Source organism: Myotis daubentonii, chromosome 1 (genome assembly GCF_963259705.1).
Source record: "Myotis daubentonii chromosome 1, mMyoDau2.1, whole genome shotgun sequence".
NCBI classification, from domain to species: domain Eukaryota; kingdom Metazoa; phylum Chordata; class Mammalia; order Chiroptera; family Vespertilionidae; genus Myotis; species Myotis daubentonii.
In genome coordinates this window covers 23,308,942-23,325,100 of record NC_081840.1, presented here as the reverse complement: position 1 = coordinate 23,325,100, position 16,159 = coordinate 23,308,942, and the positions used below count along the sequence as shown (strand labels likewise).

The window sequence follows — 16,159 nt, the reverse complement described above, 5'->3', positions numbered from 1 at the left end:
AAGACCTGGGTTCTGGAATTGGTGTTATTTCCTCCATAATCATGCACTGGCAAATTCTTTTACCTTTCCTGAGCCTTAGTTTTTCACATGTAAATGTGATGGATGTGCCTTTGAAAATAGTATTGGGATATGCTAAAGTGATTACTGTATTGTTGATTTTTGCAAGATTTGTCTGAGAAAGCTCCAGTATGATAATCAGTTTGTATGGTTTCTTCTAATAGCTGAAAAGATCCTATAAGCATAAGGCTAATAATGGAAACTTCTTCAAACAACCATATTTTTGACCAGTTGGTGTGGTTCAGTGGTTGCTTGTCGATCCAGGAGATCACCAGTTTGATTCCAGGTTTGGGCTCGATCCCCGGCAGGGGGCAAGAAGGAGACAGCTGATGATGTTTCTATGTATCTCTCCCTTTCCCTTCCCCTCTCTAAAACTAACAAATAAATGAAAATACAATAAAAAATAAAAGGACTATATTCTCATTATAGCTTATCTTTTTTTTTTAAGTCTCACCTGAGGATATGTTTATTGACCTTAAAGAGAGGAAGAGAGAGAGATTGAAAGAAAGAAATCAATGTGAGAGAGAAACATTGATCTGTTGCCTCCCATACATGCCCTGACCAGGGATCGAACTTCTGTGTACCACACTGTTTTCCTATGTGGACTGGGTAAAGTGAACATATATAATTAAATCTCAGTGTCTGTCTTTCAGTTTTGATATAGGTAGATAGCCAGTAAACGGCTATTTAGTCAATGGATAATTACTTTTCTTCTCGCTCTTATTTTTAATATATATATATATATATATATATATATATATATATATATATACATATATATATGTGTGTATGTGTGTGTGTGTATATATATATATATATATATATATATATATATATATATATATACTAGAGGCCCAGTGCACGGATTTGTGCACATTGAAAGGAAATTAATTAGAAGGTGGACGGTGGGGCGGGACTGGGTGAGATGGCCGGACAAGCCCTGGAGCCAACCTCCCATGGTCCCTCCCCAGCAGGCTCCAGGCCGGCTGCACCTGGGGCGCCGCTGGGGCTTGAAGAGTGTCTGTGGAGTGAGCAGGGTCCCTCCAGGAGGTGGGGTCCCTCAGCCTGGCCTGCGGGGATTGGGCCAAAACTGGCAGTCTGACATTCCCTGAGGTATCCCAGTGTGTGAGAGGGCACTCTGCAAAGTTGCTGTCGCTCGGCAGCTCCTGTGTTGAGCGTCTGCCCCCTGGTGGTCAGTGTGCTGTCATAGTTACCAGCCAGTTGGCTGGTGACTTAGCCTTTTATATATATAGATATATTTTATTTTTTAAATTGATTTCAGAAGGGAAGGGAGAGGAAGAGAGTGTTAGAAACATCAATGATAAGACAATCATTGATCGGCTGCTTTCTGCACACCCCACACTGGGGAATCGAGCCCACGACCTGGGCATGTGCCCTGACTGGGAATTGAATCACCTCTTGGTTCATAGGTGAATGCTCAACCACTCAGCAACACCAGCTGAACTTTTCTTCCCATTTTTACGTGTAAATGTAATACACTTTATTTACTTTTGTGCATTGCTCTTTCTTGCCCTTTACTTTCATTTGGCTAACACTGTCTTATTTACTTGATTTGTTTCTGAAGGATCATATGAGAATATTAATGACAGATTTCTAAGGATTTTTCTGTAATAGAGCTATATTTTCAATGATTTGATATAGTCTTCAGAACCGTCAGTGGAGGTAATCAACTGCAACTTTTTCTCTTTGCCATCCTCTGGCATTTGTGGGTTAGCTGAGTTGGTGGGTGCTGTACAAATGTATTGTGGAAAAGAAGGGAATAATATATGCTCTGTTTGCTGATCATTATTACATTCATATTAAAATTTTAATTAGATAATTAACTTTTTTTTCTTTTTATCCTAGTGGGTGTGAAGTGATATCTATGGTGGTTTTGTTTGCATTTACCTGGTGGCTAATAATGTTGAGCATCTTTTCATATGTTTATGGCCACTTGTATATTTTCAGTGGATAAATGTCTATTCAGAATCTTTGCTCATACTTTTTTTTATATTGATTTTTTTAAAATTGTTATATTGCTTAAAGTATTACAAAGAGTATTACATATGTCTCCTTTTTCCCCCACCCTTGACAATCCCGTGGCCTCCCCTACCCCCCCAGTGTCTTATGTCCATTGGTTATGCTTATATGCATGCATACAAGTCCTTCGGTTGATAATTAACTTTTAAAAATCTAGAAGCATAGTTCAGAACATTTACTTTGAGTACTTAGAAAATATAACTGTTCTGTTGGAATCCACCTGTCTTTTGAGTAACTAGCATATACATATTGCTAATTCCTAATTTTACTTATTTTAAAAGACAGGACCAATAGTGTGAGTAACCCTAGATATAGGTTTATTCCCACAAAAATCAATTACAAAAAAAAATTTCCCATTGATTTTTCCCCCCAGAGAGCGTGGAAGGGAGGGCGGGGGTGGGGATGGGGGAGGAGACATTGATGTGAGAGAGACACATCAACTGGTTGCCTCCTGCATGTGCCCCCAGACCTGCAACCAGGTATGCACCCTTGACTGGGATTTGAACCCATGACCCTTCAGTGCGCAGGCTGATGCTCTAAACACAGCCATGCGGGCCAGGGTCAATTTAAATTTTTAATTGGAGTATATAGAAATGTGCTCACAGATCATAATTGTGTACAGCTTAGTGCATTTCACAGACTGAAACCCCTGTGTAACTACCACTCAGATCAAGAAACAAAACGTTAACAGTCTCCTCCAGAGTTTCCCATGTATCCCCTTCCAGTGAATAACCCTCATAAAAGTAACCATTATGCCTATTTTTATTTATTTTAATGGAAATTTACATTAATTATGTCATATTAAGTTAACATTAATTTGCAATCCCCTGATCCCAGGCCAGCTAACTGTGGGCCAAAATTGGAGGGGAGGAGAAAGCTAGGGATGGATACATGGAAGCATATAGGATAGAAGGGAAAGGATGTCTTCATTAAAAGTTCGTCATGCCCTGGTCAGTGTGCACAATAGTTAGAACACACACTCCCTGAAGGGTCTCAGGTTTGATTCCCGGTCAAGAGTGCATATCTGGATTGCAGGTTTGATTCCCAGCCCTGGTCAGGGCACATTCGGGAGGCAATCAATGGATGTGTCTCTCACATGGATATTTCTCTCCCTCACTTTCCCTCCCTCCCTTCCACTCTCTCTAAAATTCAGTGGAAAAAATATCCTCAGGTGAGGATTAACAACACCAAAAAAAATTTGTCATGTTTTGAGTGAGCCAAATATAGGTAACGAAGGGTTAATTTGAACTTGATACCTTTACTAGAAGAAAAAGTTACTTTAATGTGTTTTTTTATGAAAACTCATTATAGTAAAAATAGTGGAGAATTTAGGAAGTAGAGGATCCTGAAAAGGAAATGAAACCAGATGTTGACAAAATGCTTTCTTGTAAATATGTACATGGTAATGTTATAGATACTATATATGAATTAATGAGTTCTGCTTAGGTTTGCAAACAGATTTTTTTCCCTTTTACATTTCTGAAGATTTTTCTATGAAAAGAAAAGTTAAAATAAAGAATTGGCTGATGGAGATTAAGGTAGACAGGCAAACAGGAATGTGTCCCTCAGAAGGGTGAACTCTGGGACAGAGTGATACATGTAAAGAAGGTTGTACTTGGATACAAAGGAGAGGCTGGGAGTCAGAAATCTTTAATTTTTATCCTGGTCTGACCAATTGTGATTTTTAACCAAGTCACTGAACTTGGGCCCCTTCTGCTTTTTAAAAATATGTATGTGTTTTGTTTTTTTTAAATATCTTTTATTGATTTTTTACAGAGAGGAAGGGAGAGGGATAGAGAGTTAGAACATCGATCAGCTGCCTCCTGCACACACCAACTTGGGATGTGCCCGTAACCAAGGTACATGCCCTTGACTGGAATCAAACCTGTGACCCTTCAGTCTGCAGGCCGATGCTCTATCCACTGAGCCAAACCAGTTAGGGCTGTATGTGTTTTTAAAAATATATGATTTTATTAATTTTAGGAAGAGGGATAGAGAGATAGAAACATCGATCAGCTTCCTCCTGTATGCCCCGAGCCCACAACCCAGGTATATGACCTGATGGGAATTGAACCAGTGACCTCTTAGTTCATGGGTTGATGCTCAAGCACTGAGCCACCCCGGCCAGGCATAAAAAGTGTATGTTGCCCTAGCTGATTTTGCTCAGTAGATAGAGCGTCGACCCACGGACTGCAGGGCCCCAGTTCCATTCTGGTCAAGGGCATGTACCTCAGTTGCAGGCTCAATCCCCGGCTCTGGTCAAGGTGCTTGTGGGAGGCAACCAATCAATGTGTCTCTTGCATTGATGTTTCTGTCTGTCTCTTCCCCTCCCTTCCACTCTCTCTAAACAAAATCAATGGGAAAAGATCCTCTGGTGAGGATAAATAAAAAAAGTATGGATGTTACCTTTATACCCGGCCTTTGGCAAAATTAAAATCACTAAACAACCCTGGCTTAGTTGGTTGGATGTTGTCACATTTACCTAAAGGCTCAGTTGGTTGGATGTTGTCACATTTACCTAAAGGTTGCTGGTTCCATTCCTGGTCAAGACACATTCCTGGATTGCTGGCTTGATCCCTGGTTAGTGGGTGTGCAGAGGCAGTTGATCAATATTTCCCTCTCACATTAATGTTTCTCTCTCCCCCTTCCTGTCTCTCAAAAAAAAAAAAAAAAAGGAAAGAAGAAATATCGATGAGAACATTCTTTAAGATTATTCAGTTCCCTTTGTTTTAAATATGAAATCATTGATTATCTTTGTGATTGAAAAATACCTTTTTTACCCTGATTGGTTTGGCTGAGTGGATAGAGCGTTGGTCTGTGGACTGAAGGGTCCTGGGTTTGATTCTGGTCAAGGGCATGTACCTTGGTTGCACACATCCCTAGTAGGGAGTGTGCAGGAGGCAGCTGAATCGATGTTTCTCTCTCATCAATGTTTCTAACTCTCTGTCCCTCTTCGTCTCCCTTCCTCTCTGTAAAAAATCAATAAAATATAAAAAAAAAATTTTAAAAAGAAAAATACTTTTTTCTCAAATAGATCTACTCATTACCAACGAGGTATCTTGAGTTGATAAAGGTTTGTCAGTTGAGCCCTGGCTAGTGCTGCTAAGCAGTGAGAGTGTTGGCCTGAGCATTAAAGGGGCTCAGGTTTGATTCCCGGTCAAGGGCATGTACTTGGGTTGCAGGTTCCATCCTGGCCCTGGTCAAAGCGTCTGCCAGAGGCAACTAGTTAATGTGTCTCTCTCGAATCAATGTTTCTCTCTCTCTCTCTCTCTTCCTGCCTCTGCCCTCTCTACCTACCTTTTACTCTTTCTAAAAAACCAATGGGAAAAATATCCTCAGGTGAGGATTAACAAAAAATATTTTTAAAGAATGTTTATCGGTTCATGACAGATTAATAAATGGATGGCTTATAAATTGGTCTTTTAAGTACTTGATTGGTGTGAATGGATTACCAACTCTGGGTAACCTGATAAAACCCTATTTCAGACCTAATCCAGGAGTTTGCAAGTGACAGCAACCTGTGAGGTCCTTGGGAAGCTTGGCCTGGAGGAGACACATGAAAGAAAGGTTGGTTTTGCCTAATGTAATTTATGAAAGTGTTTAAAAATAAAAGTGTAATTGTAATGCACAAAGGATTGCTTTCTGTCTCCCTTTTCAGAACCGCAGGAGGCTTTGTTTTCTGTGGAAAGGTATTTCTGTACAGTTGCTCCAATGACAGAGTTGCCTGCACCCTTGTCCTACTTCCAGAATGCACAGATGTCCGAGGACAACCACCTGAGCAATATTGTACGTAGCCAGGTACATTGTCAGTCTCTGTAACTGCCTTTGTCAGACTGTGGATTCACTGATCACCCTACCTCACCTCCAAAAGAGGCGGAGGGGGCTGAGCAGGTTTCTCAATTTTACCACATTCACGTATTTTCTGAACTTCAAGTGAGCGCAAAGCATTGTTCCATTTGGTGCTGGGGATGCAAGGCTGTGTGAGGCATTGGTGTTGTCTAGTTCATCTCTGGCTCAGATAGCACTGCTTCCATTGAAGCCTCTCCAACTTCCTCACCTATTTATTATTCTTTCTTGCTCTTACTCTTCTATAGGCTGAGTACATTTTATTGACTTTTATTTTTTTACTACCTAGTATGGTTCCTGACAGTGCTCAGTGAACGTTCATGACAAAGTGCATGGTGATGAATGCAAGGCTAAGTGTAGAAGTCCTAAGCTAGTTCAAAGAAGAGAAGGAGGAACAGGTATAATCTGTGGCATGGGACACAGAGACCTCACCAGCTATACACAGAGACATCAAGTCTGTCTGTGACTGTTAGCTAATCATTACAGATTGAAGGTGGTTTCCACAGAGGACCTGTGAGATGGTTGGGGAATTAGAATTTTTAGAGGCAGAGCCAGAATGGGGGGAAACACAAGGCCAACTATGAGCTAGGCCAGGTGCACAAGGACCGGGAATCAGACTTTCCTCTATTCAACCAGAGGGCAGAACCAGTGGCGGAAGATACCAGGAAACAGGTGCTGGGTTAGTAAGAAGAATTTTCTCACAATTACTGTATGTCTGAAAGGGTGTGGACTGCCTTTGTGGGCCAGTGTGTGCTTGTCACTAAAAGCAGTCACAAAGGCCAGAAGACTACCAGCCACATCTGCATAGGGTTTGCCGGGACTGACCAGCAGACCCTGTGTGATGGATGAATAGATTACTCTGACACACGTTTCTGTGAAAGAGAGGCTAAGGAGCTGGTTGGCAGGAGGCACCAAAACAGCCCTGATTGCCTGCCTCCTTAGGCTTTTATTGTAACTACAGCTTGAACTAAAATTAGCCTCTAGATCAGTGGTTCTCAACCTGTTGGTCACGACCCCTCTGGGGGTCAAATGACCCTTTCACAGGGGTCGCCTAAGACCATCGGAAAACACATATATTGTTTTTGTGATTAATCACTATGCTTTAATTATGTTCAATTTGTAACAATGAAAATACATCCTGCATATCAGATATTTACATTACGGTTCATAACAGTAGCAAAATTACAGTTATGAAGTAGCAACGAAAATAATTTTATGGTTGAGGGTCACCACAACATGAAGAACTGTATTAAAGGGTCGCGGCATTAGGAAGGTTGAGAACCACTGCTCTAGAAACAATTAGCAGGGTAAGTATCCTTGAGAAAGCACATGTTTCTACACGGTCGGGTCTTAAAGATTAAGCATAGAGATACCAGCAAAACACCCGGAGGCTCAGACTTACTTGGAAAAGTCAAGGCAGGGGCTGCCGCCTTTGGCAAGGTCTCCCTAAGAGGCCCCCCACCTTTTGGAGAATCCTCCTTACAGACTTTCCAACCAACTCCTGTGCTTCCCCACAAGGGTTAGTCCATGGAATGAGCAGTGAACTAGAGCACTACGTGGCCTGGCAGTTCCCTTCATACTCTGAAGATTTGGAATTCCAGTTGAAGGTCAAAATGTGGGGAGGATGGCTTCACAAAGTAGACTTTCCAGGATGCATAGGCTTAGAATAGTGAACATGGGGAAGTCAATACTGATAGATGAAATAACTCTAGGGGAGGAAGAATTTTCCTAAAATGTAAATTGACAGGGAGGCTACATCCAGAGAAAATGTCAACAGAGGTAGATCACATTGAATTGCTCGAACATGTTTAATTAAGTGAAATGAAGTGAAAATGATTATGTAAGGAAGCCCTGAAAGGGAACACAAGCTATCACCATGTAGTATGTAGCCTGAAAGGTGTAGGAGGGGGGAAGTGGACTTTGATCTTGTGCCTTGGTACTAGGTTGATAAAGAGGTATTACAGAGACTGATTTTTGTAGCAGCACATTTGTTCCTCTACTATGGGTCAGCAGCTGGATTTACTCTCTTTATGCGATTCCCTAGGAACAACTTTTTGGAAAGTTAGGATGGGCCTGGATTATGAAGTTCTGGATGCAGGATATGAACATTTGGATCTTACAAATGAGACTGTCCTCATTTGTAAACTTGAGAGGAGCGAGAGGGAAAGTGGGAACAGCAGAGCCAGGTTTCTAAGTACCTTTTCCTTATCTGCGTTACATATTAATCTTCTGTGGATCCTTTGAACAAAAGATTCCATAACTAAAAAGTTTTGAAAAAACACAGTTATATGTGACTCATTTGACCCAAACTCTCCAAAGGCATCTCATTTAAGAATAAAATCTGGTCCTGAGGTCTTAACTTCTCCCTCTCCATCCCCATCATTTCTCTCTTAATCTCTTAGCACCTTCTCCCTCACTCACTGCTTCCCCAGCTCTGCCTCTGAGCCCTGGATCATTCTCCCACTCTTCTCAGATGGCTAACTTCACTTCCTTTGGGTTACCTCATGAGTCACCTTGTGAGTGAGGCCTTGCCTTCCTTGACTCCGATCCCTTTCCTGTCACCTGGCACTAAGCCGTCAGTAAGACATCCCCTGAGGGCTCCTGGACTGTGAGAGGGCACAGGCCAGGCTGAGGGACAACCCCCCTCCCCCCAGTGCATGAATTTTCGTGCACCGGGTCTCTAGTAATACCATAAAAGCCCCACAAAACCTGAAGGTGAATGTGAGGGGTATAATAGTACAGTTCTACATTAACCATGGGAGCCCACTAAGTGCCACACACTGTTCTTTGTTGTTGTTGTTGCTGAATCCTCACTTGAGGACATTTTTTCCATTGATTTTAAAGAGAGTTGAAGGGAGGAAGGGAGGGAGAGAGACATAGATTGATGTGAGAGAGAAACACTGATTAGCTGCCTCCCACACTCACCCCAATCCAGGCCGAGGATTGAACCTGCAACCCAGGTACGTGCCCTTGACTGGGACTCGAACCCTAGACCCTTTGGTGTCTGAGCAAAGCTCTAACCATTGAGAACACCAGCCAGGGCTGTTAGGTTCTTTTTAAAGATTTTTAAAAATATTTTTTAAAGTTATTTTTATTGATTTTTAGAGAGAGGGAGAGAGAAGGAGAAACATCAGTGTGATCAGCTGCTTTCTGCATGTCCCCAACCAGGCTGCAGTCTGGCCTCACTCTGTGGGAGGCGACCAGGCAGCCAATCAGGGGCCGCCTCCCCCATCACCATCCCCTCCCTCTGCCCGCTGGCATGGGCCTTGGCTGGGCTGGCGCCGCCTGATTGCCAGCCCCGTCCCCTGCTGACTGGTCGTTCTGCTGTTAGGTTGATTTGCATATTACGCTTTTATTATATAGGATTTTTCTGCCATTCTTTATACTTTAGTGACTGATAAAATATCCCTTCAAAATAAAGGGTGCTGTAGAGGAGGTACAATTGACACGGGGTTTTTATTGATAATTACATGTGTTCATGGTTTAGTTTTAGCAAGCCTTAGTGCTCATGTTCTCAGTGGTACCTTCCAGGTCTATTAGGGCACACTATCTAGAACAGCGGTACGACCCCTTTGGAAGTTGAACAACCCTTTCACAGGGGTCGCCTAAGACCATTGGAAAACACATATATAATTACATACTGTTTTTGTGATTAATCACTATGCTTTAATTATGTTCAATTTGTAACAATGAAAATACATACTGCATATCAGATAGTTACATTATGATTCATAACAGTAGCAAAATTACAGTTATGAAGTAGCAACGAAAATAATTTTATGGTTGGGGGTCACCACAACATGAGGAACTGTATTAAAGGGTTGCGGCATTAGGAAGGTGGAGAACCACTGATCTAGAACATCAGGCCTGATTTGTTTAATTTTGACTCTGCTATTGATAATGTGATGTCAAATAAGTTTATGTTTTGTTTATCTCCTTAAAAATGCATTCTGTGCCCTAACTGGTTGGCTCAGTGGATAGAACATTGGCCTGTGGACTGAAGGGTCCCAGGTTCGATTCCAGTCAAGGGCATGTACCCAGGGGGTGGTGTGTAGGAGGCAGCTGATTGATGTTTCTCTCTCATCGATGTTTCTAACTCTATATCCTTCTCCCTTCTTCTCTGTAAAAAAATCAATAAAATATATATTTTTTTAAAAATGCATTCTGTAACTTAAAAAGATCTTTGTACATTTCATACTTTCCAGTTATCATGGGACCGTTATTATTCCTATTTTACTGTTTCTTTTCTTTTAATATATTTTTATTGATTTCAGAGAGGAAGGGAGAAAGAGAGAGAGATAGAAACGTCAATGATGACAGAGAATCATTGATTGGCTACCCCCACTGGGGATTGAGCCCAAAACCCAGGCATGTGCCCTTGACCAGAATCAAACCTGGGACCCTTTAGTCCACAGGCCAATGCTCTGTCCACTGAGCCAAACTGGCTAGGCCCCCATTTTACAGTTTCAGTGCTTATCCAAGATCACAGAAAATTAAATGACAGACCTGGAACTTAAAACTCAGTTTTCTAATCCCAAACATGTTCCAGTTAACTTTCTGTTCTTCAAATTTTTGCTTACATCAGAAAAGTGTAATATCATAATACTGAAAGGAGATAGTGTGTGAAAAAAATTCTGAGAAAGAAAAATATGAAGTTTATGTATTCATTTTTGCAACAGTGTATTTTTTTCAATCCAAAGAAAGAGGAAAAGAATCTTACTACATTTTTTAGCTATAAAGAAGCCCTTGTATAAGTATATGCTCTGGTTGTTTATGAAAAAACTAGAGGCCCAGTGCATGAAAATTCATGCACATGGGGGGTCCCTCAGCCCAGTCTGCGCCCCCCCACAGTCTTGGACCATTGGGGGATGCCCACCTGCTGGCTTAGGCCTGCTCCCCGAGAACAGATGATCTAAAAGAAATAATCATATCATCGGGTAAGGATTTTTTAAAAAGGTAATGGTTGCATGAAAATTCACTGGGGGACTCCAGCGGCAGGTGCACGGAACGGCCGGACCTGCCTGGGGGCAGGCCTGGCTGCACCATGTGCCTCCCCTCTTCCCTCCGCCCTCCCCGAGGCTGAGGGGACTGGGCGTCGCCATCTTGTGAGGGCATGATGGTCAGTTAGCATATTATCTCTATTATATAGGATGGGGATAGTTCCAAATTTAAATTAGACTCGATGAGGGTTTTTGTGGATTAATTGAAAGGTAGTCTTTTATTTCTCGTTTAGAATAGTGGATTTGTTAAATACAAGAACAATCTTTTAATATTGCGGCCCTTTTTTAATATTATAGTTTGTGATCTACCATAATCCTTTTGTTTACTTTTACTGTGCCTATTAAAATTATTTGTAAGGTATTTTTCTGAAGCAAAATTTTGATGGGTAGAGTTCTTTTTTCCTTGACTTGTCATAATTCTTTGCCAGAAGTCAGCCTCCATTTCATTTCTACTGACATTACAGGAATATACTAAAGCTAGAGGAAATTAAAAATATATTTTTCAGAATAGTGAAAAAAATTATTTTTTGTTAATCTTCACCTGAGGATATTTTTTCCATTGCTTTTTCAGAGAGAGTGTGGGAGGGAGGGAGAGAAAGAGAGAAACATTGATGTGAGAGAAACACATGGGTTGATTGCCTCCTGCACACACCCCAAAGAGGGTGGGAGTGAACCTGCAACCCAGGTACGTGAGTGTGCCCTTGACTGGGAATTGAACCCTGAACCCTTCCATGTGCAGGCTGACACTCTAACCACTGAGCAACACTGACCAGGGCCAGAATAGTGAAAACTTTTGATTTGGTATAGACTTAGATCCTTTATGTGGATTAACTGAGCACTTTTTGCTTTCCTAAGATACAAAAAAATTTTTTGAAGTCTAAAATTCATTTATATTGTATATATATTTTTTTAAAATATATTTTATTGATTTTTTACAGAGAGGAAGGGAGAGAGAGAGAGAGTTAGAAACATCAATGAGAGAGAAACATCAATCAGCTGCCTCCTGCACATCTCCTACTGGGGATATGCCCGCAACCCAGGTACATGCCCTTGACCGGAATCGAACCTGGGACCTTTCAGTCCGCAGGCCGACGCTCTATCCACTGAGCCAAACCGGTTTCGGCTATATTGTATATTAGAGCAGTGATTTTCAAACCTTAGTGTTCATTGGAATCCCCTGGAAGAGTTCCTGATTTTGTAGGAATGGGATGGGGCCGCATAATTTGCATTTCTGACCAATTGCCAGATCTTGCCAGTGATTCTGGTCCAGGGACCATAGTTTAAGAAGCATTATATTTGAGTTAAGAAATAAAGAAAAGATATTAGATTTATAAATTGAATACTCAGTGTTTTTATTTTTAAAAAATTATTTAAAATATATTTTAATTGATTTTTAAGAGAGAAGGAAGGGAGAGGGATAGAGAGATAGAAACATCAATGAAAGAGGAAATCATTGATTGGCTGCCTCCTGCATGGCCCTCACTGGGGATCAAGCTCGCAACCTGGGCATGTACCCTGACCAGGAATTAAACTGGTGACCTCTTGGTTCCTGGGCTGATATTCAACCACTGAGCCACACTAGCCAGGCAGAATACTAAGTATTTTCATTCATATTAGTTTATTCAGATCTAAATTTTCTAGTCTGTAAGGAAATAAATCGTGATACCTTTTTAAAAAATATATATTTTATTGATTTTTTACAGAGGAAGGGCGAGGGATAGAGAGTTAGAAACATCGATTAGCTGCCTCCTGCACACCTCCCACTGGATATGTGCCCACAACCAAGGTACATGCCCTTGACTGGAATCGAACCCGGGACACTTCATTCCGCAGGCCAACACACTATCCACCAAGCCAAACCGGTCAGGGCGTGTCTGATCTTTATAAATGAAGTCATCTGCAATATTTTTTCTAAATTAAAAACATTAAATGTAAAGAACTTTGTTAGAAACTCATAGATTGGCAGAACTAACCTCATTTTAGATGATGATGGGTCACTTTTTAAGTGTGAGAAATCCTATAAAATCAAACAGAAAACAAGCCTATAAGCTATTTAAAGTGAGGATTAAGTACTTGGGATCTTGAGGTGAAAAAAAAATAAATAAAGGAATGATCTAAATGTAAACTGAATTGGGTTCATAGGTCCAATCAGCCTTTGACAGTGTTGTACTGTTTATAGTATGAGTTTCTTTTCCCAGTTATGTCAAAGTGAAGTAAGGAAAAAAAGAACTTACAATCTTGGTGAGCTCCAGAGAAAAATGCTTGCTTTTGTATCAGAATAAAGTCAGAAATCCTTGGCACACATCTTAATAGTTTGTTAAAAAAACAACACAAAAACTCTAGTTCAAGCCTACCACAATAGCCCATAAATGTTAAATATTATCTCTATTCAGTTAATATTCACTGTTCAGGGAAATGACTGCCTTCCTTGATGTTAGAGTAATAGTGAAAGCTCTAACTCCAGGAATCAAAAAGCTTGGGCAGGTGCTGGATGGAATTTTGTGTGCCGTTGGAAACATTTTGCCTATGATTAATATTTTCAAGTTTTCCACATAACTTGCCAGTTCTTCAGTTAAGCTACTCTAATAGTTTTTTTCTACAGTGTAGGCTTAGGAACCTCACATTTCTAATTGTAGAAATCCAAGCAGTACCTATAAAGTCTTACAGGATTGCAACTTTTCTTATAAATTTATAAATAAACTAGAGGCCAGGTGGACAGAATTTGTGCACTCAGGGGTGGGGGAGGGGTCCCCCACCCTGGCCTGTGCCCTCTCACAGTGCGGGAGCCCTGCCCACCCATCTGGGCTCCTCGATGGATTGTCCCAAAGAGGTGGGCTGGAGCCAGGGGCCTTGTCTTTGCGGTGAGTGGAGCCGCGGGACCCTCAGGCCTCGCTGCACAGGGTAGCCGCCGGGCCCCACCTCCCCGCTCCTTGCAGAGTGGAGCCGGGAGGCGGGCCTGGTGGCCAGCAGCACCAGCCTCCTGGTGATGGATTGTGACGGCGTGAGGGCATCACGGGGTGATGACCACCTAGGCTTTTATTAGTATAGATAATCATTTAAAGTAAGTAATACTATGTAGCCTATCATATCAACATAATGGAATACATTGTAACTTTTAAGGAATGTTGCCTGCTACTCCATGGGAATGTATTCATGAAATAATATTAGATGAGTAAAGTAGGATGCACTCTTTGTGAACATTCATTATAACTGTACATATGTGTATGTGTTGAAAAACATTGCAATTTGGGGAATAGTAAGAATAAGTTGTTATCTTTGTAAAATCACCTAAATTCATATTCAGCAATACAAAATTATAAATTTAAGTGTGACAAAACTGCCATGAACAAAGTTGTAAAATAAACTGATCAAAGGCTGGTAATGCATAATGACAGATATATCTTTTTTTAAAAAATATATTTTATTGATTTTTCACAGAGAGGAAGGGAGAGAGATAGAAAGTTAGAAACATCGATGAGAAAGAAACATCGATCAGCTGCCTCCTGCACATCTCCCACTGGGGATGTGCCCGCAACCCAGGTACATGCCCTTGACCGGAATCGAACCTGGGACCTTTCAGTCCGCAGGCCGACGCTCTATCCACTGAGCCAAACCGGTTTCGGCAGATATATCTTAATATACAAATAATTCTTCTGAAGTCAAAAGGAACATGAATAACTCAGTGACATTACCAAAGGATATGAGTAATATATATGGCAGAAGAAGAAACAAAAGTGGCAATCCTATCTAATAATAGAGAAACATGGTAATTAACCATAACTTCGCTACCCTTCCCATTGGCTAATCAGCGAGATATGCAAATTAACTGCCAGCCAAGATGGCGGCCGGCAGCCAAGCAGCTGAAGCGAACATGAACATGAGGCTTGCTTACTCCAGTGATGGAGGAAGTCAACATTCCCTGCCTGCCGCAGCTCAGCTCTGAGCTCCGGATGAAACAACGTTGCAATTATAGAACTTAAACAAACCCCAGAAACCTGCTTTCAGCCAGCACGTTCTCAGAGCTTAGAGCGGCCAGTGATGGCAACAGAGTTTCAATTATAGAATCTAAACAAACCCAGGTACCTGCTTTCAGCCGGCAACGGCCACAGAGCTGGAGCCTGCTCTCAGCTCCAGTGACAGCTATAGAAGGTAAATTAATCCCAGAATAAAAAAAAAAAAAGAAAAAAGGAGAGGCTGGGAGCTTTAGCCACCCACCAGCCTGAAAACAGCCCTCAGCCCCTCACCCAGACTGGCCAGGCACCCAGTGGGGACCCCCACCCTGAAGGGGGTGTGACCAGCTGCAAACAGCCATTATCCCCTCACCCAGGCTGGCCAGGCACCCCAGTGGGGACCCTCACCCTGAAGGGGGTGTGACCAGCTGCAAACAGCCATCATCCCCTCATCCAGGCTGGCCAGGCACCCAGGCGGGACTCCCACTCTGAAGGGGGTGCGACCAGCAGCAAACAGCCATCATCCAGGCTGGCCAGGCACCCAAGCAGGACCCCCACCCTGATCCGGGACACCCTTCAGGGCAAACCAGCCGGCCCCCACCCGTGCACCAGGCCTCTATCCTATATAGTAAACGGGTAATATGGAAACTGTCCCTAACAGCAGAAGGACTGGGAATGACTGGTCACTATGACACACACTGACCACCGGGGGCAGACGCTCAATGCAGGAGCTGCCCTCTGGTGGTCAGGGCGCTCTCACATGGGAAGAGCTCTGCTCAGCCACAAGCCAGGCTGATGGCTGCCAGTATAGCGGTGGTGGTGGGAGCCTCTCCTGCCTCCTCAGCAGCGCTAAGGATGTCTGACTGCAGCTTAGGTCTGCTCCCCGCTGGCAAGTGGATATCCCCCGAGGGCTGCTGGGCTGCCAGAGTGATGTCTGATTGCCATCTTAGGCCCAATCCCCTGGGGAGCGGGCCTAAGCCAGCAGGTGGTCACCCCCTGAGGGGTCCCAGACTGCGAGAGGGCACAGGCTGGGCTGAGAGACCCCCCATGCCCCCCGAGTGCACAAATTTTTGTGCACCGGGCCTCTAGTAAATACATAAAAAGACTAGTTGATCAGCCTTTCTAATAATCAGATAAAGAAAATGGCCCTCGCCGGTTTGGCTCAGTGGATAGGGTGTTGGCTTGTGGACTGAAGGGTACCAGATTCGATTCTGGTCAAGGGGGGTGCATGAGGGAGGCAACCAATGGATGAGACACATTCACATC

General features: G+C 42.5%; 1 protein-coding gene across 14 annotated transcripts in view; it reads left to right on the top strand.

The window, feature by feature from the left end:
* The window catches only part of PSEN1 (presenilin 1), a 77,099-nt gene that overhangs the window by 7,349 nt on the left and 53,591 nt on the right, over nt 1-16,159 (top strand). For 7 of the 14 annotated variants that reach the window (XM_059691504.1, XM_059691602.1, XM_059691576.1 and 4 more), the window contains exons 2-3: nt 5,584-5,664; nt 5,756-5,895. In XM_059691504.1, the coding sequence (XP_059547487.1) occupies nt 5,809-5,895 (87 nt within the window). In that variant the 5' untranslated portion in view covers nt 5,584-5,664; nt 5,756-5,808. The remainder of the gene's footprint in view (nt 1-5,583; nt 5,665-5,755; nt 5,896-16,159) is intronic. The other 7 variants (XM_059691611.1, XM_059691593.1, XM_059691585.1 and 4 more) reach the window with 2 other exon arrangements.